The 26,236-nt window shown below is 44.3% G+C and overlaps 2 protein-coding genes across 6 annotated transcripts in view; one reads left to right on the top strand and one right to left on the bottom strand.

Moving 5' to 3' along the window:
• Plp1 (proteolipid protein 1) overlaps positions 1-26,236 on the bottom strand; it is a 101,564-nt gene that overhangs the window by 56,742 nt on the left and 18,586 nt on the right. For all 5 annotated transcript variants that reach the window (XM_059250938.1, XM_059250942.1, XM_059250941.1 and 2 more), the window contains one exon: positions 23,801-23,881. The gene's annotated coding sequence lies outside the window, so the exon portion shown is untranslated. The remainder of the gene's footprint in view (positions 1-23,800; positions 23,882-26,236) is intronic.
• LOC131899462 (glycine receptor subunit alpha-4) lies at positions 3,968-26,166 on the top strand. Its single transcript, XM_059250932.1, has 9 exons — positions 3,968-4,035; positions 7,818-7,948; positions 8,229-8,296; positions 9,034-9,257; positions 9,398-9,480; positions 11,002-11,142; positions 14,834-15,048; positions 19,623-19,772; positions 25,876-26,166. Exons 1-9 carry the CDS (start codon positions 3,968-3,970, stop codon positions 26,164-26,166), a joined length of 1,371 nt encoding a protein of 456 aa, XP_059106915.1.

Genomic DNA, 26,236 nt, shown 5'->3' with positions numbered 1-26,236 from the left:
GATTTCCTAAAAGATGTCTGTCTTTTATTTTCATATACACTTGCTTTCAACTCCCTACCCCATTGCTTCCAAAAAGTTGCTTAAGCCTGAGAGCTTTCTCAGACTGTGACTATGGCCTACCTTTTGAGGTATGTCTCAGTCTACTCTCTTCTTCAATAAGTGAAATGGGCAATATCAGGACTACAGCATCCACAGTTATTGGAATAGGTCCTGGAAGTGATGCCAAACCATTCTCCAAGTTGGCCTCCCCAAGTATAGCCTGGAAATCACAGAATTTACAAACTATACCCATTTGCTCTTCACATGGAAGTTTCTGGAAGTCTGCTTGTCAACAGGGTGCAGCTGCATTTTTCACTGTATAGGACTGAAACTGGTGGCTTCCCTTTGTGGAATTAAACATTTGCAAAAATGTGTTTAATGCACTTTTAGCATTTATAAAACTACACTTCTAGAAGTAACTTTTTTCAAGACAAAATATGAAAAACACATTGTTTATTGTAACTTCTATACCACCTGAGCAATGCATGGAAGGCAGTTCTCATGCCAATGTAGCACCCAATTGGCAGACTGGAAAAGATACAGTACTTTTTGGAATACGGAGATTCGTGAGCATCATAGTATGGTAGTGAGAAGGAAAAGTTGTAGGTCAAGGCTGGACACAACCTTGTATCCTCCCCCCACCATCATTTCGGAGAAATGGCTTCCTTTTTGGTACAGCAAATTTTGAAATTAGCATCTCAGCTGATCCTTGCCAATACCAAGCAGCAGCTTACTCAGTTTTCTGTTTCCTTCTTTATTCAGAGTCTGCCCCTGGGCACCCTAGGAAGGCTGTACCTCTTCATCAGACCAGCCAGACATTTGCTCATTGCTGCAGCGTCTCATGAGAAAGAATCTGTCCTCCCAGGAAGCTGACCCTGCCATGCTTTCAGCTCTCAGGGATCCCATGGGGCACAGAGGAGGTGAGACCTGCGACAATGGACCAGTCCCCAGGGGACTATGCCTTCCATTAGCCAAGAATTCCAGATGACTGAATGTGAGGCCACGGGGCCCAAGGGGCAAGTGAATAAAAACTGCTTCCTCATTTCTCCTTATTACCATTGCCTCATGCTGGTCCTTTCTCTCTATGTCAAACTTATCATTCTAACTTGACAGAGGGTGATTCATAGGTGGTAAACTTGAGGATCTGGGTGCCAAGGGTGAATCTTTTAAAAAGGGTTCCTTAATTGCCTATCCTGTGCTGTGGATTTGGCAGATAATGTGTCCCTGCTCTCAGAAAGCTCTTGACAGAGTGGGGGAGAGGCAAGGAGATCAGCGAGTGTGGTATGCTGAGGAGATGGAAAGGGAGGGACCCGAGAGAATACACAAGGGGTCTCCTAACTAAGGGCAGTGATGTGGTTCCATAACTCTTGCTTGACAAAGCAACAAGAACACTGAGTCCAGATGAGTAAGAATATAAGGAATACTTGGTAGGCAACACATGAAAATACCCCCAGACTACATAGACAGAATAAACAGTGTTAGACAAATCAGTGAAATGAAAAATATGACTGGATAATTTTGCAGGGTCTTGTCCTGCGACCTGAGAGAAGTAGGGGTACTGCTGAGGCAAGGGAAGAGACAGGATCGGGGTGTCAGAGGACGGGGAAGTTACACAAAGGAGCAAAGAGCAGCCCTCTTCTCAGCTTCCCAGCCTGGTGCTCTGCCCTGAAAGGTCCCGGGTTCTGTTCCTGTCTAAAAGTGGGTTATGTGACGCTTAAGGGACACAAGGAGGACAGGGGAGCAGGGGGAGGGTGGATCGAGATGTTACCAGGGTAATTAGTATTTTGCTTTGACCCACCATACGAGCATCGAAGCATATAACATTCTCAGTCCCAATTCCAAAAGCTCAGCTCACTCATCAATATTTCAGCATTTATTCTTGAAAATTCTCTTCTTTGGCTTTCATCTGTAATTTGAAAAATCCTTTTCCTTAATAACACAGCAAAAAAAGAGAGCTGCTGCACATGAATGCCTCGTTATTAATCCCTCTGTATAGGCAATAGGACCCCCTGGGCAAGAGCATCTAATCTTCCCAAATCTCTTTCTGGGGAGGCTGGAGAGGCTATGGCCAGCCAGATGACAAATTGATCAGTATAAAGTGGCACTGATTCCCTTCCCCCAGCACACACTCAAACTCTGCAGAGCTGGTAGGAGAGTTGCCACTGCTAGAATTCAGGAGGAAAGTGTGAGAGATGTAAGACAGAGGGGGCTAGAGGAAGAAAACAAGGAAAGCGGGGGTGGGGGGTGGGGGGTGGGGGGTGGAGAGGAAGACAGACACAGGGGGTGAGACACGGGGAAGGAACAGAGGAAACCTGAGATGGGAAAAAAGATGGAAGATGGAAAAGTTCAGGGAGAGGAAGAGAGCAAAGCGGGGAGGGCGAGGCACTAGGGGAAGTCCCTGTGCTTCCTTAGCTGACACGTGGGGAAACTGGACAAAGAGCAGCCAGGAGGAAACGGAGCTCCGTGAGCATCTGGATGGCATGGGCAAATGTGCAGAAAGCAAGGCAGGAAGCTCGCGCACGCCCCGTCTCTCTTCCCTGAGCTGTCAGGGTTGTGGGGCTGCTGACCCAGTCCTCCCGGCCTCACTTCCCACCTGTGATCCCTCTCAAGCTTACAAAGCCAATCTCCCCGCCATGCTCGTCCCGTACCTCCACCCAGGACAGTTGTCCCTTCCCACAAGCAGGCCTGGGAGTGGACACTGAGGAGGAGGGATTCTGAGAGCTACAACAGGTGACAGGCTCCAGAGATTACCTGAGGGAAGGAAACCAAGCAGGGGAGAGAATGCACAACTACCAGGTTGAAGGGGATAAGAGAAAGAATGGAGCAGGTAAAGAGAGGGGCAGTCTGTGGGCCGCCATCCACCATGCCTCCATCCAGAGGGTACAGAAAAGCAGTCCCTGCAGTCAGCCTCTTCTACACCTTTGTTTGACCTGAAGCTGTCATCTTTAGGATACCATGAGGCTCCCCCATGACCCCTCTGGGGTCTTTTCCCCTTAGAAAAAGCATTAAGACTTTACTCTAGTGCCCTATCTTGGCTCCAGGCTGAAAAGAAGACTGTTAGGTACAGGGGTAATAAGGCTGCCTACGTATGAGCATTCCTCCCGGAGAGTTGGAGGCTGGACCTAACAAACACCTCAGGCTCGTATGAGCATTCCTCCCGGAGAGCTGGAGGCTGGACCTAACACCTCAGGCTCGTATGAGCATTCCTCCCGGAGAGCTGGAGGCTGGACCTAACACCTCAGGCTCGTATGAGCATTCCTCCCGGAGAGCTGGAGGCTGGACCTAACACCTCAGGCTCGTATGAGCATTCCTCCCGGAGAGCTGGAGGCTGGACCTAACACCTCAGGCTCGTATGAGCATTCCTCCCGGAGAGCTGGAGGCTGGACCTAACACCTCAGGCTCTCCCCAAGCGGCAGCTCAGCAGCCCAAGCTCCTCCCCAGTACTCAGACAAGCTGGGAACCCCACTCCAGCTGCTGGCGACTGTGCCTTTAAATTGCTGCTTTCGGAGGGTGCATCTAGGGGGATGTGGGAGGGAGGGAAACATCTTTCTACCGGGCTCCTTCCTCCCTCCCCTCCAAGACTCTCCAGGGTTTGCAGAGTGATTGCTACCCAAAGAGAATCTTCTCTGGCTCTCTGACCGGCAGGCTGAGGCCCTCCTCAGTCCAAGACAAGTCCGAGCTGGAGCTGGGGCTGGGAGGGTTATTCGTGTCAGGTTCAGTTCCAGAGGAATAGTTCTAGACCCTGACTGCTAAGGACGGGGCAGAAGAGTCAGGAGAGGAAAAAGAGCTCAACTCCTAGCCCAGCCACACAGGCTCCTTATTCCAGCCCAAGTTGGAGAAGGGCTCTATACTGTTGGCTTTCCCACGGGGATACCTGCTCTCACCTTGGCAGCCAGGCTGAGAAAGGACTCCAAGGTCCCTCTGCAGAATGACAACTCTTGTTCCTGCAACCCTCTTCCTTCTTCTCTGGACCCTGCCAGGGAAGGTCCTCCTCAGGTGAGCTCAGTGGGGTGAGAAGGAGGTGCATGCAAACACTAACTGGGGGGCTGCTGGTAACAGATGGGGTAGCTGCTGGCACAGTTTCTTCTAAGTTTGCAAAAACAAAAAACAAAAACCAGTCTGGAGGGCATTGGGGGTGGACACACCCTCCTTAGTCAGGACCCAGGAGCTGTCCAGTACAGATGTAGGGCTCCAGTGCCAGTGGAGGAGCTTCTATATGGGTGAATTGCATGGGCCTGGGTAGGGGCTAGGTAGCTGAGTCCTAAAATGGAGGTCATTTGTTCTGTAACTGAACCCAATATCCCTACCAGCTGGATCCCTAAAAATGACAGAAACACATGTCAGACACCTGCCAAAGAGGCTGCAGGTGGCATAGGTTTGCTACAGGACCACAGCAGGATGGAGCTGGGCTACCTGCACCTTAGTTTTCTGCAGTCACCCTGCCCTTGTACACATGGCTGCTCATTGTCCTTTTAGAGGAACCAGGTAGCAGTTATTTCCTGAGTTTGCAAGCACGGAATTCTTGGGGCTCCTTGTAAATGTCCTGACTGTTTGTCCCCTTCTCACTATAACAAGAGCTAGTCTAGGTTCACACGTACACTGAGTAGCAAAGATAGCTATGGCTTGGCTGAACCGGTCTTCAAAGGAATACTTCAGGAAGTGGAAAGAGTGAATGCCAGAGCAGTGTCTTAACCCAAGGAGTGTCCCAGAACATCTTGCTTCTGAGGTGCTTTCTGCCCCGTTGTTTATGGACACACTGGATGGCAGGCAGGAAAGGGTGCAAAGTGGGCCAGTATGCTTAGAAGTGAGAAGCAGCTCCAAGTGGGATGGCGACTTAGAGGGAGGGAAAGGATACAGACACGATAGACATAACGGGGTCACTGAGTTGACCCTTGGAGAGGGGAGACTACCTCAAGATCCAAGAACAAGTGGCACAATTACCATGTGTGCTTATAAACTGGATGTAATCAGGGGAAGAGGGGCTCTTAAGAGTCCTAAGTTCAAGTTATCTGTTGGATGTATGGAAAGTGAAGCCTAGAGAAGGGTAGTGACCTGCTCAAGGTTGCTCAAGCACCCAGGAGCTGAACCAAAGTTCTCTCCTCATACCACCCAAGGGCCTTGTATGAGAATTGTTAGTCCTTGATCCTTCTAGGTCCTGTCAGTGTTTGGAACTTTTCAGGAATGAAAAAGTGGATATAGTGGTTTCACAAAGTAACTCTTAGTCATGTTTCCTTAGACAAGACAATCTTAGAAGATGCGGGACCAAAACAGGTTTGGAGGCTAAACTAAAGACAGAAGATGCACAGCCTCTCCTAGAGTCCTAGGACAGGGACTAGTGGAGAGGTGACCTGAGTGAGGCTGAGGACAATAGAGAGGTCTCTTGCTCTGTCGGCAGGGCCATATGGCGTCCCAGCAGGCAGGTGGCAGATGGCCAACAGCAGCAACAGCAGCAGCAGAAGCACCTGGCTAGTGTGGGCATCCTGTGGTGAAGCCACAGACTTCTGCCTGCCCCAGCATCACTACCAACCTCCTTGGATATCCCCAGTCTGCTTACGCCACCTGCTCTGGCTACTCCTGCCAGGGGCCAGGGTGGCCCTCTGTCCCCAGGGCAAGGGATTCCGCCTGCTTTGGGGATTCAAGCAGAACTCTAGGAAGTCACAGCAGGACAGGTCTTGACCATTCCTCACTCTGGTACATCATCTTGGGCTACTTGCCTTGTGATAGTACTAGGACAGACACATTGAGTCTTGAAGTTACTGGCTCTGGCTCTGAATTTTGGCTTTACCATTCACCAGCTTTAGGCTCCTGGAGAAGTCACCTCGCCTCCACCTCACTGGTCCCCCATATCCTAATCTACATACAGTCAGTCCTCCACATCCATCAGTTGTACATCTTCAGATTCAAGCATCCCAGACACAAAATATTTAATAGCACCTGTGCTGCTCATATTTGGATTTTCCTTGTCCTTATTCCCTAAACAACCATGTGTATAACATTTACAGTGCATTAGGTATTAGAACCCAGAAATGATTTGCTAGTACACAGGAAGATGTGCACAAGTTATATCCAAAGACTACAGCATTTTATATAGAAGATTAAAGCATCTGAAAATTTGATTATCTACAAAGGAGTCCTAGAACCAATGTCCCATGGATATAGACAGCCAATTGTAATAGAGATAATGAGAGAGGACTGGTGTGAGAATTAACCTAACTAAGGCTTGTGAAGCACTTAATGTGGTACCTTAGCTTCTTTAATGATTCTACCAGTCACCGACTAGAACACAGACTTATTGGGGAAAGGGGGCCACTGGCTTAGAGGAGTCTAGGACACAGAAAGACAGCTGTCATCCTGCCGCTCAGTCCCACAGTGCAGCAGTTGTGGCAGCTGTGGAGACGGCTATGTCTGGCACAGTGATGACAGGAAGCTGCATCAAGAAAGTACCTGCTCTAGCCACAAGTCTGGCTGAGTGCAGTCTTGAGATCTACCTCTCTGCTTGGGTTTTACTGAGTCCTTGGTGCCTAGTCTGTGTGTTGGCTAGTACACTAGTACATGGGTATGTGGAAGGGACTTTTCTGCTCCTAGAAGGAAACTTGTGTATGTATGTCCAAGTGTTTGCCTATTTGTGGGCATGAATGCATGTGGGTGCACAATGACATGCATGTGTGCATATATGTGTAGAGGCCTGAGGTTGATGTCAAATGTCTTCTTCAATCATTCTTTACCTTATATATTGAGGCAGGGTCATATCTAGCCAGTTTGAGCTCATCTAGCTATCCAGCTTGCCACAGGAGAGCTAGACTCCCCAGTGGTAGGATTATAAGTGTTGCCATGTCCACCAGACTTTTACCTGGGTGCTGAGGATCTGGACGCTGTTCCTTGTGCTTGTGCTCTAACAAAAGCTATAACAGGCATTTTATTCACTGATCCACCTCCTTGGGTCTCTTAGGAGGAAAACTGACAAAAGAAAAGAGGCTAGATTCTATGCCAGGCCAAAACATACTGACATCATCCCCCAATTAAGCTGTTAGGTAGAGAAAGATGGGAGTTTCCCTCAGTACTATCACTCTGTTGGGAAACTCTCCCATGGCTATAGATCCCTGCTTATTTACCATATTCACCAGCCTGTAGTAGCCATGACCCTACATTTAAGCATAGCTTCTTGCCATGCCTGTAGTAGCCCTGAGCCTACACTTAAACACAGCTTCTTGCCATGCAAAAAAAGAAGAAAATAAATGGCACAAATGAAGCCTACCCCAATAGAAGCTGAGTCCTAAGTCCTGCACATCTTACAGAAAGCCCAAGCAACCGATACCAGCTCTCAGGGAAGCTGTTTGTCCTAAAGCCCCTCCTATCCTTGGCTAGGCTATATTAGTAACACACTGGGTAAGATGCCATTCTTCTTTGAATGCTTTCCAAGCGCCTTCAGGAAGAGAACACTAAGTAGCTCCTTAGTCCGCTGTTTGAGTCCTGACTGTGTCACTCAGAAGTTCTGAGATGTCGGTCAAGGAACTTTCAACCTGCTTTCTCATCTTTAAAATGGAAATGAGAGTCCTAATGCCATGTTTTTGAGAATTAAGAGTAAAAACATATAATCTATGTGAAAGCCATTTCCCAGGACTAACTGTTTGTCTGTTCATTTAGTACACCAGAGGCCCATTCTCTTATCTTACAGCCTGATGGGCAGATTCATCCAAGGGTGATGGAGATGGGAAAGCACAATCTGTAATCAATGTAGAAAACAACTATCCTCAAACTTCTTTTCTTCTCCTGTCCAGTGTGGCTTTGGCAAAAGAGGATGTCAAATCTGGGCCCAAAGGGTCCCAGCCCATGTCCCCCTCTGATTTCTTGGATAAGCTAATGGGACGAACATCTGGATATGATGCCAGGATTAGGCCCAATTTCAAAGGTAAGAAACATCCATCTACTAAATTCCCTCCATGCTTACTGTTTTGGGTGGCACATTACTTAGCTAGTACTCGATGACCAGTCTTAAGGAAGGAGGCTGGAAGTTCAAGGCTAGATCTTTTAGCTCAGAAAGAGCCTCTATTCCCTATTGCCTGTGGGTCCATGTAGCTGTCAGTCTTTTCCCAGCAGTGGTCTGATCTGAAGCTCAGAGAGGGATTTTTGGAACCTGGGCTCAGCTTTCTGGAATGCCTTGCCAATGGGCTGTGCTTTGCTACCCTTAGGCCCACCTGTGAATGTGACCTGCAACATCTTCATCAACAGTTTTGGCTCCGTCACTGAGACCACCATGGTAAGGAGTCTTCCTATTCCCCACTTCCATTCCAGCGTGAAGGGGAGAAGCTCACCAGATAGCAAGCATTTCCTTTCTGTTGTCCTCCTCCTGCTTTGTGATCCCAGCTTAAGCCCTGGGAGATCTGAGCTGATGACTGAGAGGTTACTGCTAGTCCAGGGTTGTCCTAGCTAAATGCAAACGAGTCTAAGAACAGTTCATTGAACATGTGAAGTAACCCAACGCAGAGTGCAGGCTTCTGAATCAGGAAGACCTGAGTTCAAATTCCAATTCTGCCACCTAATAGTTATGGTAAGCAGGTTGACTTATCTTTCCTGGTCTTTGTTATCCATATGCAAATGGATATCCATTTGTTATCCATGAAACCATTCTCCACACAAGAAAGATGAGCGGTTTAAATAAAATGATGCATCTGAGGAAAGTACTTAGAGCTGGGGATGTGTGGCTCAATGATACAGTATTTGCCCAGCATGCTCAAGAACCTGGGTTCAACCCCCAGTCCTACAAAAAAGAACTTAGCAGAGAGTCCGGCATATAGTAGATATTTAAGTGAATGTATTTTCCCTTCCCATCTTTGCCATATTTGGCCAAAGTGGGCTTTCTCCATTGGAAAATATCTATTGCCCCCAAGATGCATCTTCAGCATTTCCTCCTCATGGCCCTTCTGCTCATGTTGGTTTTACTGGACCCCTGGGAAAAGCACTGCCTCTGATAGGCCCTCCTTGCCACCCTTCCAGGACTACCGGGTAAATGTCTTCTTGCGGCAACAGTGGAATGACCCACGTCTGGCCTACCGAGAATATCCTGATGACTCTCTGGACCTAGACCCCTCCATGCTCGACTCTATCTGGAAGCCAGACCTCTTCTTTGCCAATGAGAAAGGGGCCAACTTCCATGAGGTGACCACAGACAACAAGTTACTACGCATCTTCAAGAATGGGAATGTGCTCTACAGTATCAGGTGCACCTAATATACATCAAGGGGATTTTGTATCAAGAAGAAGCAGCCAGATGGCGATGGAAGGGTGGGAAGATGGCCCGTGCTATACAATGTGGCACCCCAGTAAACTGATGTCATTACTCTTTTACTGCTCCCACCAGATTGACCCTCATTTTGTCCTGCCCAATGGACCTCAAGAACTTCCCAATGGACATCCAGACCTGCACAATGCAGCTGGAAAGCTGTAAGTGTCTCTAGTGAACAGCAAGGCAAGGCCTAGCTTAACAGCTAGTTAATATCCTCTGATGATATTTCAGACAGCAGAGGGACTTGCCCAAGCACACACAATCAGTTCTGGTCACCGCTAAGACTAGAAGCCAAGGTTCCTTGACACCTAGCCCAGTGTGGTTTCTGTGTTCCCACATGACTTGGGTTGACTATTCCATAGAGTTGGGGAACATAATGACTCTCAGCCTTTTACGGGAACACAATGTCTCCTAGCCTTTTACAGAATGTGCTTGCACTGGCCATGGGCACTACCTGAAGGGTGCATCCTCTGTCCAAATTTCTTCTTGCAGTCCCTAAAGTCGCTTTACCTTCCTCTCCCAGAATTAAGACATTGAAGATGCCCGTATATATGCCAGTTTGGGGCAAGATGAAGGTACCCTTGGAACTGATTCTCCATGAGTACCGCTAATGATTACAGAGAATGAGAGGACAGCTTCAGGCATATACACAGGACAGTGCCTAGAGAGGTGAAGTCGGCCAAGGTCCTCTATACGAAGGTGTCAACCTACATGGGCTGGCAAATGTGCAGAAAAGCCAAAAAATGGCAAGGGTGGGTCATCATTTACTTTCACTCTTCACCTGTCACCTGGGTGAGGCGACACTGAGATAGGAGACATCCCTCAGAGAAGAAAACTGGTTGCACTGTTTCTAGCACATGGGGACAGTGATGCGAAGAAAGTGCCCTGTGGTCCCACCCTCTAGAATTCATACATCATCTTTACAAGCAGGGTCCCATTATCCCTCACAACTTTAAAACTTAGTGGAGCAGCCTCTACTAGCCTCACTTTACAAAAACGTGGATAACCCACCTGAAGTCGCACAGCTACAGTGGACCGTACACTAGATTCTGTAAACCTCGGTCTCCCCTTACATGTGAGAACATGGTCATCATGTCTGTGGCAGGAGCCTTCATGAACTGCAAGTAATCTGTGAGCAACTTGGCATGCTCAGCTATTAAGTCTCCATTTTTTCCAACTCAAGTCCCTGGCTAGGAGTCTGTGGCATGCACATTCGCCCATGCATGACTGGAAGGACAGAAATAGCTCTCTTCCCTGAGGTGAAGTGGCAGAAGCCCTGGCTCTGAGGCTCGCTCAGCTCAGGACATGTGGTTGGTACACATGCTTACTCCTCTGGGTTTAAGAAGTGGCAGGAGGTTCCCAGCTGGGGTCCTTGACATCTTTCCAAACTGCTTGGCCTGCATCCTAAGTCTGCCAGAGTAATTGCTCTCTAGGCATTTGCCGAGCTTGAGACCTACATAGTAGTGTAGGATTTTTCTGACTTGCTCAAGCCTGTGAGACAATTGAGACAACTGAGGACATACCCTCTTCTGAAATATCCCCTTTTCCAAGATTTAGTGTGCCATTCCTAAACCCCAAACCTTGCTCCTCAACTATGTACACTTGCTAACTTTAACTTCACCTCTACCCTCACCCAAAACATACACTCTGAAGCTCTTTGACATCTCTGTCACTTGCAGTTGGCTACACGATGAATGACCTCGTGTTTGAGTGGCTAGAAGATGCTCCTGCTGTCCAAGTGGCTGAGGGGTTGACACTTCCCCAATTTATCTTGCGGGATGAGAAGGATCTAGGTTATTGTACCAAGCACTACAACACAGGTAAGAATCAGACAGGTCTTTAGTGTTTATAAGGTACTAGAGGGTCTCAAAGGGAGACAAGGGGACAAGACAACCAGGTTCCACTAGAGTCTCAACAGAATAGAAGAGCTATGACACTCCATGTGTCCTATACCTTATTTCATCATGGAAGTGGCTATCAGCACCACTTTCATGAAGAGAACACAGAAAAGCCAGAGATGGCTCAGCAGGTAAACTGACAACCCAAGTTTACTCTCTAGAACCCACATGGTGGAAGGAGAGAACTGACTCCCACAAGCTCTCCTCTGTCCTCCACACATGCACTGTGGCATGCTCATACTCACATATATACATATAGAAAAAATGAATGACGGGAAGATAAACGTTAAAAAGAAAGTTACGGAGGAGGGGGTAGACTTTCAATCAGTTGCCACACAGGTAGTAGATGTCAAATTTACAATTCAAATCCAGATCCAACCTCAAAGCCCATGTTTGTATCGCTCTCATATGCTGCACAGTCAAGAGGCCTGTGACAGTGAGCAGCAAGAGTCTCCTTTTTCCTAGGGCCAGTTGGGTGTGAAAGCTGGGAAATCTACATTTAGGAGTTGTCAATAGCTGTGCTCAAACAGCGAGGACGCAGGTAGCGGACCAGGCACACTTTCCATAGTCACCTCCACTGGCCAGCCCTCCTGGACTAACTTCTTTTCCTGAATATGGAGCATGGGAAGTGGAGAGGAACTGTTCTTCATAACGGCACAGCTCAATCCTTAGCTTTCCTAAGAGTAGCTGGTTCCTCATCTCCTTTAGCAACTCAGCTGCGTGGGATTTGGGCGGGGGGAAACAGTTCCTTGAATTGACAAACTATACCTGGAAGGAGAAATCAGTAGAAACTTGGGAGGGGGAGTGGCAATCTGTAAGTAGGTGAATTGTTTTCAAGCTTTTGTATTCACTATATTCGCCTGGGGAGTCTTTTAAAAACACGGATTCTTAGGCTATAACTCTCGGAGATTCTGATCACATATACTACAGAAAATGCTTAGAAATTTGCATGTTAACAAGTATCATGAGGCTTATGATGCAGGTAGTTCAGGAAACACCATATTTTGAGGAACGTTAGTCTAGAGGCTAGTTTTTTTCCTACTTATCTATACAGGAATTCCACCCTTAGAATGTATTTTAAGAAAATATTACAAAATATCTCATTGGTTTTAGTCACTAAGATTTCTCTGTCACTATTAATGCTAACAAGAACTTGGAATTATTCTAACTATTCACCCATATGGCAGAAGTAAATTAAAGTGTGCCTGCTTGGTAAAATAGTATGCCATCGTGAACATGATACTTTCACAGTTCTTCTATCTTCATGGGAAAGTACAAATTTAAAAAGGGAATAAGATTCAATGATGTGCCAGGTGGTGGTGGTGCACACCTTTAATCCCAGCACTCGGGAGGCAGAGCCATGTGGATCTCTGTGAGTTCAAGGCCAGCCTGGTCTACAGAGTGAGATCCAGGACAGGCACCAAAACTACACAGAGAAACCCCGTCTCGGAAAAAAAAAAAAAAAAATCAATGATGTATACAGAGCATGACTATACTATGATAAAAACAAAGCAAAAATATGTATTTAATATCCTAGAAAGGAAATACTACTACTAAATATTTCTAAAGTAGTGTGATACAGTTTAGTAATATAAGCCTGAGTTTAGATTCTAGCTTCTTTATATCCTGGTTGGATACCATTGAGAAAAATAGTTGAATCTCTTTATGCTTCAGTAGCCTTATCTGTAATATGAGAGATAATCATTTTACCTACCCCAAAAAGTGCTACAGGATTTAGTTAAAGTATTAAAATCTAGTCACTTAGTAGTGATATGATAAATATGAGCCTAAGAATGTTATTCTTTCTCTTCTCCTTTTTCTATATTAAACAAATGTTAATCTTATAATTAAAACTCAAACTATTATTGCAATAAAGAATGGAGGAAAGCATGGGAAGAAAATATGGGTACATAATAAAGGCATGTCCCAGGGAGAAGCCCATGGCGTTGAGTAGGGGTAGACTAAGGGATGAGCAAGATGTCATAGGGACAGACAGCATGCCAAAGCCGCAAGCAGGAACAGTTCAAATCACTGATCTTGAGCAATCAGGAGTTAAACCTTAGTCAGAATAGCATCAAAGCACACAGTTGCCTCTCCATGTTCACATGTTCCATGTCCGAGTGTCCTTCCAACCTCAGAACGAAAGCATTAATTAAAATTTCACCTGTGCTGAACATATATCGACTTTTCCTTTTCATTAGTCTCCCAAAATCTAGTCTAACCACCATTGGCATATAATTTACATTGTGTTATATCATAAGTAAGCTACAGCTGAAAAGATAGGGCTTAGTGGGTAAATGAGTTGAGTTCAGTTCCTAAGACCCATGTGGTGGAAGGAGAGAACTGACTACTCAAAGTTGTCCTCCCACTTCAACACAAATGCTGTGGTACACACACACACACACACACACACACACACACACACACACACACAAATAAATGTTTAAAATGAATAATACAGACCTAATATAAAGTATATAGAAGTGTATGCACAATTTAAATACAAATATGGTGTCATCTGATATAAGGGATTTGAGTACCCATGGATTTTAGTATCTGTGAGGGGGTCTTGAAAGCCATCTCCCAATAGATATTTGGAGACAGCTGTACAAGTCTTCTGCTTTTCCTCTTGTGTTATCCTAAGCCTCTGGTTTTGAGAGAAGCTGTTAATGAATGTTTTCTTAGCTTCAGCGCCACGGGAAGCAGGATAAATTAAAGAGGACTGGCATGTGAAAAGGAAAAACACTGAGATATGTGCCTAGAACCAATGCATTTTTATGGTGGAACAGAATAGTGTTTCCTTGTACTCTATGGGAACCTGCTTAGCAGAATCCAGAGCTGATCTCTGTTGCAAATCCTTTCCAATTGTATACTAGCTTGTTCTTCTCACTTGCTTAAGACACAGGAAGTGTTTATTCCAGCTGTTACTAGAGATTCAGGGACATGAGCAAGTACAAAGAAGGATGGTGAGATGCAAATGAAGTCCAAACTAACTCTTTCATAATGATGATTTAAAGGTAGAAGGAGCTACTGTGCTCAGCACCTCGACTACAATATTTCATTTAACTTTTCTAACAGCCCAATGATGGAGTTGATATTCTTAATTACTCTGTTTTCTAGGCAAGAAAACAAGTTCAGAAAGCTTGGGTGGAAATCGGCATGGTGATACAGCACAGAATTCCAAATTTGATGTTACCCTGGGCTACGTAAAAAAAAGACCTTGTCTCAAAAACAAAAGGCATAACAGTCAAAAAGGCTTGGGTGAATTATTCAAGCTCACATAGCTATTAAGGGAAAAGTTGAGATTCAACCCCAGAGGCTCTGAGTCTGGAGCCCTCTTACTCTTTATCCTCTTTCTGTAATTGTTACTTGAAAGATCATATGCTCTAAGGTAAAATTCTGGGAGCAAGAAGGCAATCTTTATGGCTTGATTAGAGAGCTTTCACAGTAGCATCTGGCATTACCTGGGGCCATTTTGAAAGTATCATTTATTGGTCAGCTGAGGATCCCAGAGGTTGGTTCAGCAGGGCTGCCCTATTCCTGACCCACATTCCCTCAGGCTAAGCTGCAGTCTGGGGACTCAGAGCCTAATACTTCATTTCTTTTCTTACAGGAAAATTCACCTGCATAGAAGTGAAGTTTCACCTGGAGCGGCAGATGGGCTACTATCTGATTCAGATGTACATTCCCAGCCTACTCATTGTCATCCTGTCCTGGGTCTCCTTCTGGATCAACATGGATGCTGCCCCTGCCCGCGTAGGCCTCGGCATCACCACCGTCCTCACCATGACAACCCAGAGCTCTGGATCTAGAGCTTCTTTGCCTAAGGTGAAGAGCTATGCAAGAGAACCTGCTTGACATAAAGCCTCCTATTCCCCATTCATCGCATGCTCCCCGCTGTGCTACTCCCTCTTTACCCTGGATTTAAGGTTGTAACTGTGGATAAGCAATAGCTGGCATGCAACATTTCTTCTTCTCCATAACATACCACTACTAACAGTACAACAATGTGAATGTTGCTGGCTAGGGAATGAGTAGAGACAGTGCCTTACTAAATACTAGCATGTCAACATCAAAAGACCCGTATCACACAAAAAGTTCCATTCTCTCATAGTACAGATGAGAATGAAGATCAGAGAGCTTAAATGACCTCCTCAAGGTCAATCCTGACCAGAAACAACCAAAGAAATAGTAGAGTTTTGAATCAAATTCTGTCCCCTTTCTTTAACAATTAAGGTATTACAAAGTGCTCTAAACATAGTGTTTATTTTGGGGGAAGGAGAATACTTTGAGGTTGCAAATATAATAGCAATTAAAGACAGTAGACTCTGATCATCTGGGGCCCATTAATGTTTTGACTGTGCAGAAAAATTTGTGCTGATGGGAGTAAGAACAGTTCTCCCTGCATCATGTATTCATGTAGGGAATTTAAAGGTCACCTCAAAGTCCTTATGGTCAGCGCGGCTCGAAGAAAATCAGGGAGTGAGGTCATTTTTTTTTCATTCAATAAATATTTGTTGAACATGTACTATGTACCAGGTACTGTACTTGGTCATGGAAGAATAACAAATCTTACCTTGAACATATCCCCTCTTATTCTGATTTGCTGGGAACCTGACACTGAGAAATGCTGTCTCTCATTGGTTATTCCAAATAAGACTTTTTTATTGGAGACTTAAGCAGTGTGTAATATGGATACTGACAGCATGTTTATGAAATTGCTATAGGGGAGTTTAAATGTAGGAGAATAGAGTCAGGCAGAATTTAGGTTTTAAATCCCAGCCTCATTATTTACTAATAGTATGACCTTGGGTAAATTGTCTCTCAGTTGCCTTGCCTATAATATGAAACTAAGAATTCTACCCCCTCCATGAGGTTATTGTGAAAAATAAATTATGTATTAACATACAAGGACAGTCTTTGGCACATAATAATTGCTCAATAAATGCTAATTACTTTTATAATTATCAGGTGTCAGAGTTAAAAAAGAGTGAGTTTTGGATCTGGGAATGAAGCAGATGGTTTTTCATTTGCTAGGAAACCTTTGAGTTATTCCCAAGCCCCCTACAGAGATAAACAGGGATCAAGTTCAGATTAGGATCAAGCACCCGAGAAGAAGTTGTCAAGGATCCCTTCCTGTATGTGTTTCCCAAATGGACTGGGGTCTTAATGAGGCTCTTAGAGGCAGCCTATCCCTAGAGGAGAGTCATAGGGCCAGCCTGAGCTATGATACTTGTATTATTGTAATAGCCTTATATGGGGATCACTGCATTAAGAGCCCTGTCCCAATTTTTTGTCTCTGTCAACTAAGAAGATACTGCAATTTATGCCTTCTTTCGAAGAGAATTTCCTTTCTGGTTCCCCACTGTGAGTGAGCACTATCCATCTGCGCCTAGGTATCATAGTTTCCTCATTAAAAAAAAAATGGACTTGTTAAGAGGTTGTTTGCAACATTTAGTACCTTCTTGTCATATTTTCATGACTTCTGAATAGCTGCATTGGCCAGTAAGCAAAATATTCAGGCATGTACCCTAAACTGAATAGTCTCGCTAACTAGATCCATGGAGCAAAGGGATCAGCAATAAATGCTAATTATAAAAGTAATTAGTGCCGGGCGGTGGTGGCGCACGCCTTTAATCCCAGCACTCGGGAGGCAGAGGCAGGTGGATCTCTGTGAGTCCGAGGCCAGCCTGGGCTACCAAGTGAGTTCCAGGAAAGGCGCAAAGCTACACAGAGAAACCCTGTCTCAAAAAACAAAACAAAACAAAATTAATTAGCATTTATTGAGCAATTATTAAGAGCCAAGGAGCTCTTGTTCACCCAAGTTTGCACAACATTAGGTTTCCTCGAGGGTGTGAGGAAGGAGACGAGGGCGGGCCAGAGGCATCTGACAGCAACACCACTCTCACTCAAAACACAACTCTACCATCTAGAGATGACAGCAAAAGAGATTTCTTTGAAAGGGAACTTAGGTAGGGTAGTCTTTCTCCATAGTCTCCAGAAACCATTCCTTCAGTGCCTTGTGCAACACCCTAAAGACACTGACTTCCATCTCTTTGCCGGGCTCTTGATCTCCACAGCTGCAAGAGTAAAAACTAAATGAAAGACAAGATATAAAGCTGCACCAGGGAGGAAGGATAAAATTCTCTGTATGTTGCCCTTAGCTCGTGAGGTGAAGAAAGGAAAGAAGGACAGAGAGAGCAAGTAGGAGGCTGCAGAGACAAACACATTGTTAACTCTTCTACCCACTCATTCAAAAACTACTTGTTGTGTGCCAAGCACTCAGGAGGTAGAACACTGGGGTAGAACACTGAACACTATAAAAATAGTTCCTGACATGGAAAAGCTCGGGCTAGCGGAAGAAACGGTCAGCTATGTGATGGATGCTAAAGAGCTATGGGTAAGCCAGAACATACAGAAGGAAAATACACACTAGAATGATCAGGAGAGGCCTCTCAAAAATATGATAGCTAATGTGGAAGCCAAAGGATACCTGAATCCCAGAGAGGAGAGGAGACTGGCTTCTTTAAAAACACTGAACTATTTCACTGTGGCAGGATCATAGATAATAAGAGGCATAATGAGGCTGAAGAAGTAAGCAGAGGTCAAAGGCCATGGTAAGTGTAACATAGCTAGATCACAAGGGTAATAGAGAACCTCCAAAGGGTTGTGATATAATTACAGGGACCTTTTTAAAATGTGTTAATGACACATTTATCATTAACAAGCCACAAATACATAAGGTACACTTTTCATTAATAGTCTAAAGCTCTTCATGACTATCCCTTATCACTGCCTCATTACTCATCTTCATAGCAGGTATTTAAAATCCCTGAGAGCCCAGTGGGCCTGGACGATAGACAGTTAAATGGGATGCCTTCTTTATAGGTGGTGAAATGGAGACAGCACCAAGGAACTCTTAAGCAGAGTTACCCAGTAACCCACTACTACTCACTCTTTCAGTGGAACTGCCCAGAAATGAAAGCAGGGTTTGCCAACTTTAACACCTCAGCTGCAGCAGATACTTCTGGTGTGTGTATGCTTTAGAGGGAGGAACGATATGTACTGTAGGATGCTTAAGAGCATCCTGGTCTTCTACCCATGATATGCCAGTAGCTATCACCATTTTAAAACCATATTGCCAAAATTTTTGGTAAACATTGCTAAATGCTCTTGTGGGTAGAACAGTTTTTTTCCAGTTAAGAACCACTAAGATGAGAGGTTAGGGGTATAGCTTCTTGGTAAAGCACTATGCCTGTAATGCATGAAGTCATGGATTCAATCTCCACTATCACAGAGAACCAACAAGTAGAGAATCTATCCAATGAAATCTTTTCCTTCCCTAGCTGAGATCTGCAACACTCTCAGTGCCCTATAATGCAGAAGCTGATAAAAAGAAGTCACTTTTCACGAATCCTACTCCTGACAGGAAGCTATATGGAGTGAGCTCAAAACTACACAGGGAACCCCCTTGGTTAAGGGGGTAAAAGGATCTCACTACACTAAAGCTCTGTCCCTCCTCTTGGAGCCAGCTAGCTGTACCCTGTTCCTGGAGAGGTTGGTGTTCAACCTGCCTTTGACCTGGCAAGCGGGAAACAAACACTCCTAAGAGCTGCCAAAGGCAGGTGTTCAGCGTGCAGTAGGAACCAGATGGGTGGATGCTGAGAGGGCCTTGCAATTACTGAAGTGCCATGACAAGGGCTAGGTGGCACTCCTCAGGATTCTGCCATTCTCTCCAAGGTGAGAGACGAAGCCTTAGCTTACCATTGCGCTCCATTCCTCAGGAGTGACTCCTGCAAACGCAGCAGAAAACTCCACAGGGTTAGCAGGACAAAAGCAATGGAGGAGCTCCTAGTCTGCCAGTGAAGCTGTAACCTAGGTAAATGTCAAGTTCACTAATTTGAAAGCTCAGAACTTCCCAGTCCCAATACTACCTTCTAACTAAGTGATCTCTGCTAAGACCCTTTCTCTATGAGTATTAAATGTCTCCACACACCTCACAAGGAAATTGTGAACCCTCTCGAATTATCATTGTGGCTATGAGAAACCCAGGGGATACCACAGGGCAAACAAATACGATTTTGATTATTGCTATTTACTAAGAGGGAAGAATCAGAAGGTAAAACAGGCATGCAAGAAGAATAAATAAAGGAAATGAAGGATAGGGAGGAAAGGCTCATAAAAGCTGAGGGTAGAGACTGCTGAGAGACAAAGGATGGTAGGCCAGTCTCTTTGACATAGGCCTTCAGAAAAATATACATAACGTGATAGACTTCTTTAAAACCACAGAAGTTTCAGGATAAAACTGAACAGTAACAAGCCTTTGATATGGGCTGGAAATCCACTGGCTAGTCCACGGAGGACTCCAGAAAGGATAACTGCTCTGTTGATGGATGTTGCAGGTCTCCTATGTGAAGGCGATTGACATCTGGATGGCTGTATGCCTGCTCTTTGTATTTGCTGCCCTGCTTGAGTATGCTGCAGTCAATTTTGTCTCTCGTCAGCACAAAGAATTTTTGAGACTTCGTAGAAGGCAGAGACGCCAACGCATGGTGAGTACCAACAGGGAGGGTTCCACTTCCTTTTTCCTTTGGACTCCTTTCTCCCTATCACTCCTCCCACAAACTGAGTCCCAATCCAGGCGTCTAGTGCTGGGCAATCAGGAACCCTAGATTCTAGTCCCAGACTAGTGACAGTAAGATTAAATACTTAGTTCCTCTGGTTCTGTTTCTTTTAAATATCCAATGGGACATTAACCCCTATATGGCAGTAGAGGGATTAAGAGTATGGCATATAGTAAGCACTTAAAATATGTTAGCCAGGGCTAAGCATGGTGGCACACACCTTTAATCCCAGTACTCGGGAGGCATAGGTAGAAGAATCTCTGTGAGTTCGAGGTCAGCCTGATCTATAAAGCAAGTTCCAGGACAGCCAGGACCACATACAGACCCTGTCTCAAACAAACAAACAAACAAACAAACAAAAACATATTTGCCAGTATTAGAACCTTATTGACTTCGCACAAATGCTATTGCTTTGAGAAGTACTTGTAGGGTAAAAGGGTCAGCCAAAAAAACACACCCTGACCCTGAAACCAGAGCCAAAGAAATACTTTGGCTCTGAAATCAGAGCCAGTGAAAGAAACACACTCTGTCCCTGAAACCAGAGCCAAAGAAACACACGCTACACCTGACCAACTCAGCACAAAACTAACCAATCCCTGAGCAGGAAAACCAACCAATACCCGAGCACAAAAACAACCAATTCCTGAGCATGAAATCCAGTCAATCTCTGAGCTTGTCCAAGCTAAGGGATTGAAATCTGACCAATTCCCACCCTGGAAATCTTCACCCTGGAAAACTCTGCCCCTAAGAAGCCCTATAAAAGCCCTGTACTTGTTCAGTTGGGAGCTGCCTTTTTCCACCCCGGCAGGGGCATCCACTCTCCTGGATTATTCCCTTCCAATAAATCTTTGAATGATGTTTGGGTGAGACCTTCTTTCACTGGAACAGAGCAGAGAAGCAATAACTTTAGCCAGAACCAGAGCGGAACAGAACTGCAACACTTTCGCTGGAAAAACCTCCTGGCTGAGCAGACTTGTTACACTTCTAGGGACCTGAGCAGAACTGTAACAACTTCCCTGGGAAAACCCTCCCGGGCTGGGATGTTACACTTGGGAAACCTTTCCCTGGAGCAGGACTGTAAGCTGCTATGATTATGGTGACTTTGTGGTGTTCCTGGGCTCCCGACTGCCAAGATCCCTTTTTATCCCAGATGCAAAGCTTATAGTAATAACAGTTGTTTCTGGTTTCCCTCACATCAAGAAGAAAAGTATTGTAAGTTGTCCTACTGGTAAGAACTCAGTCAGATACTGGTACCTTTCAAGGGGAGCATTGTAAGATGGTCCCCATATTTGAACTGGAATTAAAAGATCACTATTTGCCTCTTTTGACTGGTAGAATTTGGCCTGATCATCAGGTACTTCAGAGTTGTCAGGCTTGAGGTGGTGTTCTTCCTCACTCTTGTTTGTTAGCCTCATTTCTTCTATAGCAGAGTGATCACCAAGGGGAGATAGAAGAGGAAGTTGTCATGACAACAGAAGCAGCTTTCCCTCAATTGCCCAGACAATAGGCGCTAGGTAAGTTGCCATGACAACAGAGGTGCCTGGGCTACCCAGAGAAAAACAAGCTCCAATTATGGCAAAGCCAAAAGCTTTGCTACTGGTTGCTTAATCTTTAGAGACACAATGTCTCGAGTTTTGACTCCTTGTTTTCTGCCTAATCCAGAGGCTTCAAAACCAAAAGGCTAAGCACATAATTACTTTTGGAGGATAGAAAACAAATTACCCGAACCCACTGTTAAAAATCTTGACTCTGGGGGCAGTGGATGTAGCTCAGTGGCAAAGTACTTGCCTAGCATATACATAAATCTTGGGTTTGATCTATAGTAGACACACACACACAAATTCTGATTCTAGTCTATCTGAGACATACTAATATAAGGACTCTGTTCTTCCTAACACCCAACTCCCACCTCAGTTGCTCCTAGAGCACCCCACCATGACTTCTAATGATCACACAAACTGCATGATTTCACATTTCTTTCTGGGGAAGACAGGGCTCCTATCATGTAGATTTAATATCAATTCTCTGCACTTTTGTTCTTTCACGGTTCCTAAATAGTGAGCCCTCTAGTGGATGGATACAGAACTGCATCTTTTTGAATAAGATTCTTTCTTCCAGAGACCTGCCTGTAAGACTTCCTGCCTCATAGTGGGGATAGGAAAACACATACAGAGTTAGCAAAGAGAAAGAAAACAGGATTCTCCCTTTTCTAAAATAACTATCTCAGCATCTTCTTTAGTTGTGTGAAACTTGTCTAAATGTACCAAAATCTTAGATTCACAGGAGTTTTTGATTTTGATAATTTTTAACGTTGCCTTCCTAGGAAAGGAGAGCAGGCCATCAAATAGTCGAGTCCCTTTTCTACCTAAAATGCCTGTGTTGATGTCCCAGTAACAAACATTACTACAGTTATTACAGAGCTACTCAGCTTGACCTGAGTCCCACCTCCTACCCTGTACCCATCCAACCAGCTACTGCCCACATTCTGTCTGCTCATGTTTATATGCACGTTGGCCATGAGCTTATAATGGAGTGAGCCACAGTACTCAGTTATTACAAAGTTTCTTAGCAGTAGCTTGATGCCTACTTAGGACACTGTGGCTTGCCTAAGAGTGGACTGTGGCTTTATTGATGTGAATAAAACCTGAAAACCAAATCTGTGCCATTAATAATATCCCTTTCTTGAGTTTACTAAAGCTAATGCAACCCCAGTGGAACTATCCAGGAATCTTGGAGGCCCTAAACTGGCTAAACAAGTTGATAGAGAGCTCATATTTGTCTAGACCCTCTTTTGGGGGCCTTGATGTTCCAGTAAAAGAACTAGAAACCTTCAGTCTGAGAAAACCCAATGGAAGAGGAGAGAAATATTCTAATTCTCAGGAACCCAGAGTCAAGGTCCAAATCGGGTTCTTCGGGAGCCAGTCACCTACCCACCCAGCCTAGGGACGGTCCTTTTCTTTCTAACCTCTCCTCAATCCCTTGTCTCGCCTGCACAACGGTCTTCTCCCGCAGCACTGCCTAAAATAACAGGTGTTTTGCATGCGCTTCTGCTTTGTCTTCCCAGATGGCCTAAATGATTCAGAGGAAAGGGGGAAAGCCTTTTCTCATCATCCCTGCAGGGCTAGCCCCTGGCTCTGAACATAGCAGCTAAAGGCAAAGGCTGTCGAACTAGATAGCAGAACTTCTTGCTATTATGAATCCAATAACTTCAGAACTAGAAAAATTACCAAATACCAGCAAATACTCTCAGACTTACTCTCAGAACCTTGTTCACCTCTCCATCTTCCATTGAGAACTCCACCCCATCTCCAATTCCTTTTCTTCCTGCCTGTCTCCCTTGACTATTTATCACTCTTTCCCATCTTCATACCCCACCTTCTCCACTGGGCATTTATTTCCCAGGCTGGCACAGGTATAGCTTCCTTCTCTAGCCTCTCATAATTCTGCACCCAGATAAGTAGAAAAAAATTCACTCTATTTCAATAAACATGGAAATTGCAAAGTAATATTTAATGGCACATTGTCCCTCCCCAACACATATACACTCACCACTCAGAATTTGTCGTAAATATCTAATATCTAAACCCAGGCCCCTTTATCTTTGGATTTTAGGCTACTCATCTTTGCTGGGCCAGCCATAAAAGATACATATGAACATTAAATAGAGCCAAGAGCAGCTTACTTTACTGGATATAGTTTCCCTTCTATATGAAGTGATTTTTTTCTAGCCTGGGAAATATTTCCAAATAATTTCCCTCAGATTTACTGGATAAAAGGAGAAATAATAGGATTTATAAAAACAGAAATAGCAGTTGCATCTGACTTTCTCCTTTAGAAGTTTTTATCTCAATACCTATATTCTGTAGTTGTATCTTCTAATTGGTGGGCTAGGTGAAGAGTGGGGTATAGGGTCCTGAACTGGAATGCTAGGAAGATTTTTTTTTAACTTTACTTACCCCTCTCATTTTTCAATTCCTTCTGAGATACCTTGCTTGCCTCTGGTTCCTCTTCTGTAAAATGGACCCAGCAAACCTCTCCTGTAGAAAAAGTGTGAAAATTAATTACAGATTGCATGTGAGATAAATCAAGAGCCTTGATAAAAGAGGCTAAAATGATAAGTGAGCAAAGCCTTCAGGCTGCCAAACTGTACCAGTTCAAAGTTGACGAGCAGGATAGTGAACTGGCTCTGACATACACACATACAACTCTCTGTAAAGACCCTGATAAATCAAGAACAGGACAGCAAAGCTCTCTGGTGGGAAGACTTTAACTTTTTCCTGTGTTTAAAGTGCTACTGCCTTTGCAGAAGCCAAAGGCTATGGAGACATTGTATAGTGAGGCAAATAGTAATTGTTTTTCCTGCCAAGTATTTCATAACTGAGTGAGATTCCCTTCTGAGCAGACTCTTTAGTTTGGGACCCTGACAAGATATTAGCATCATCGCAACAAAAAGCCACTCCATTCCTTCCTAGGAATGAAGAGCATGTGGTTCATCAGCCAGTTATCCATTCAACAGACATCTACTGAGTGTCTATTAGGTTCCAAGCATGGCGCCTGTCACTGGGAATATAGTTGTGAACAAGTCTAAATATGAGATAACAGATGGCAGAGGAAGGAATAGGGTTTGTTGTGAATTGTCTGAGTTTGTCTGCCACTGATGCCCAGTACCAGGCTTGCCCTCCTAACAGTTCAGTTTTGGGTGATGTAATAGTCAGGAGTTACTATGACCAACCATACCAATATCTCATCTATAAAACTACTTTTCAATCGGGTTCTATAGCTGCAGAGTCCTTATTATAAAGATCCCACAATGTCCCTCGAATTGTGCAAAATGTTTAACACCTTCTTTGTGTGCATTTTACATATACATATGTGACATACCCACACAATATACATGTATCTTGTTCTTATAATGTATAGAACTACATCAGGTAACTAGGGTGATTTACTCTTCCTGTTTTACCTTGAACTTCTCAGTGTTAGCGATGAGAGACTCTAGTCTCTTGAACCTCCTCAGTTCTGGGCAAACTTGAGTTGGTAGATGAAATCATACTATGAAAGGATATTTCATTTCAGGCAATGTCTTAGCTGAAGCTTTTACCACAGAGAATTCAATCCTTTTAATTTATACGATAATCTTCTATGTGAAGGATATATTTTTTGTATATGAGAAATACTCTTGTGGGTATTTCTTCCTCTTCCTCCTTCTCCCCCTTCTATTTCTTTCTGCCCTTCTTTCCTGCTTCCCAGCTGTGTCATAGCTACTCAATGTTGTCAGCCAATGGTTGTATTAATAGACTTTGCTGTCTACACCATACTGTTTACTACTTATATAAAACGTACCTCCTCTGTGTTAATGTGTCTATCAAAGACATGCATTGTATAAGAATGTAATGCATATTGGGTAATAAGTATTACTGTAGATTCACTGATTCCCTTCGCAGGTCAGCTAATTTGTAAAGAAATATACAGATCTTCAGAAGAATGATCAACTTTAACCTATGTTGCCTAGTCACTTGGTCATTTAAAATTTTTAGAATTCTTAGCTTTAAGTCAAAATCATTTTTTAAAAGTACTATATACAAAACAAACTAATTCTAAAGCTTTTTAAATTCATTAAAGTCAATTTTACCAAGTCAATATATCTCAGCTTCACTGCTTGTTTTTTATTGTTCTGTTTACCTGTCAGAAATAATCTGCTACTGAGATGTTGACACTTTGGTGGATTTTAGATGACTCCAAATGATGCTATACATATTCAAAAGGCAACTAGGTGCATGTCTCCAAATGAAATCATATCACTTATGCACAAAATACAACTGCTTAGCTTTATATATGTGTGTGTGTGTGTGTGTGTGTGTGTGTGTGTGTGTGTGTGTGTGTGTAAATTTTGTGGTAAACAAAAAAGCATGTAGTAGGCTGGTGTAGTGAGCCATTTGCCTGTATTACATTGGATATGAGACATTTATGTGTGGTCTGGCTGGTTTTTACTTTGGCCTCAAATACCACCTTTTATCTCTTGTAATTCTAGGAAGAAGACATCATACGAGAAAGCCGCTTCTATTTTCGTGGCTATGGCCTAGGACACTGCCTACAAGCAAGGGATGGAGGTCCAATGGAAGGTTCCAGCATTTATAGTCCCCAACCTCCAGCCCCTCTTCGAAAGGAGGGAGAAACCATGAGAAAAGTCTATGTGGACCGAGCCAAGAGAATTGACACTATCTCCAGGGCTGTCTTCCCCTTTACTTTTCTTGTCTTCAATATCTTCTATTGGGTTGTCTATAAAGTTCTAAGGTCAGAAGATATCCACCAGGCACTGTGAATAGGGTGGAGGCTAGAGTGTACAGCTTCTGACTTCCTGCTTTCAGCTGGATGGGCTTTTCCCTTCCATC

Source organism: Peromyscus eremicus, chromosome X (assembly GCF_949786415.1).
Source record: "Peromyscus eremicus chromosome X, PerEre_H2_v1, whole genome shotgun sequence".
Lineage (NCBI taxonomy): Eukaryota > Metazoa > Chordata > Mammalia > Rodentia > Cricetidae > Peromyscus > Peromyscus eremicus.
Note: the sequence above shows the minus strand (reverse complement) of the source record. Positions and strands in the feature narration are given on the sequence as shown.

Coding starts and splice junctions, on each gene's coding strand:
- LOC131899462 (XM_059250932.1), top strand. CDS start 3,968: ATGACAACTCTTGTTCCTGCAACCCTCTTCCTTCTTCTCTGGACCCTG. Junction 9,258..9,397: donor AATGTGCTCTACAGTATCAG/GTGCACCTAATA, acceptor TGCTCCCACCAG/ATTGACCCTCATTTTGTCCT. Junction 11,143..14,833: donor TACCAAGCACTACAACACAG/GTAAGAATCAGA, acceptor CTTTTCTTACAG/GAAAATTCACCTGCATAGAA.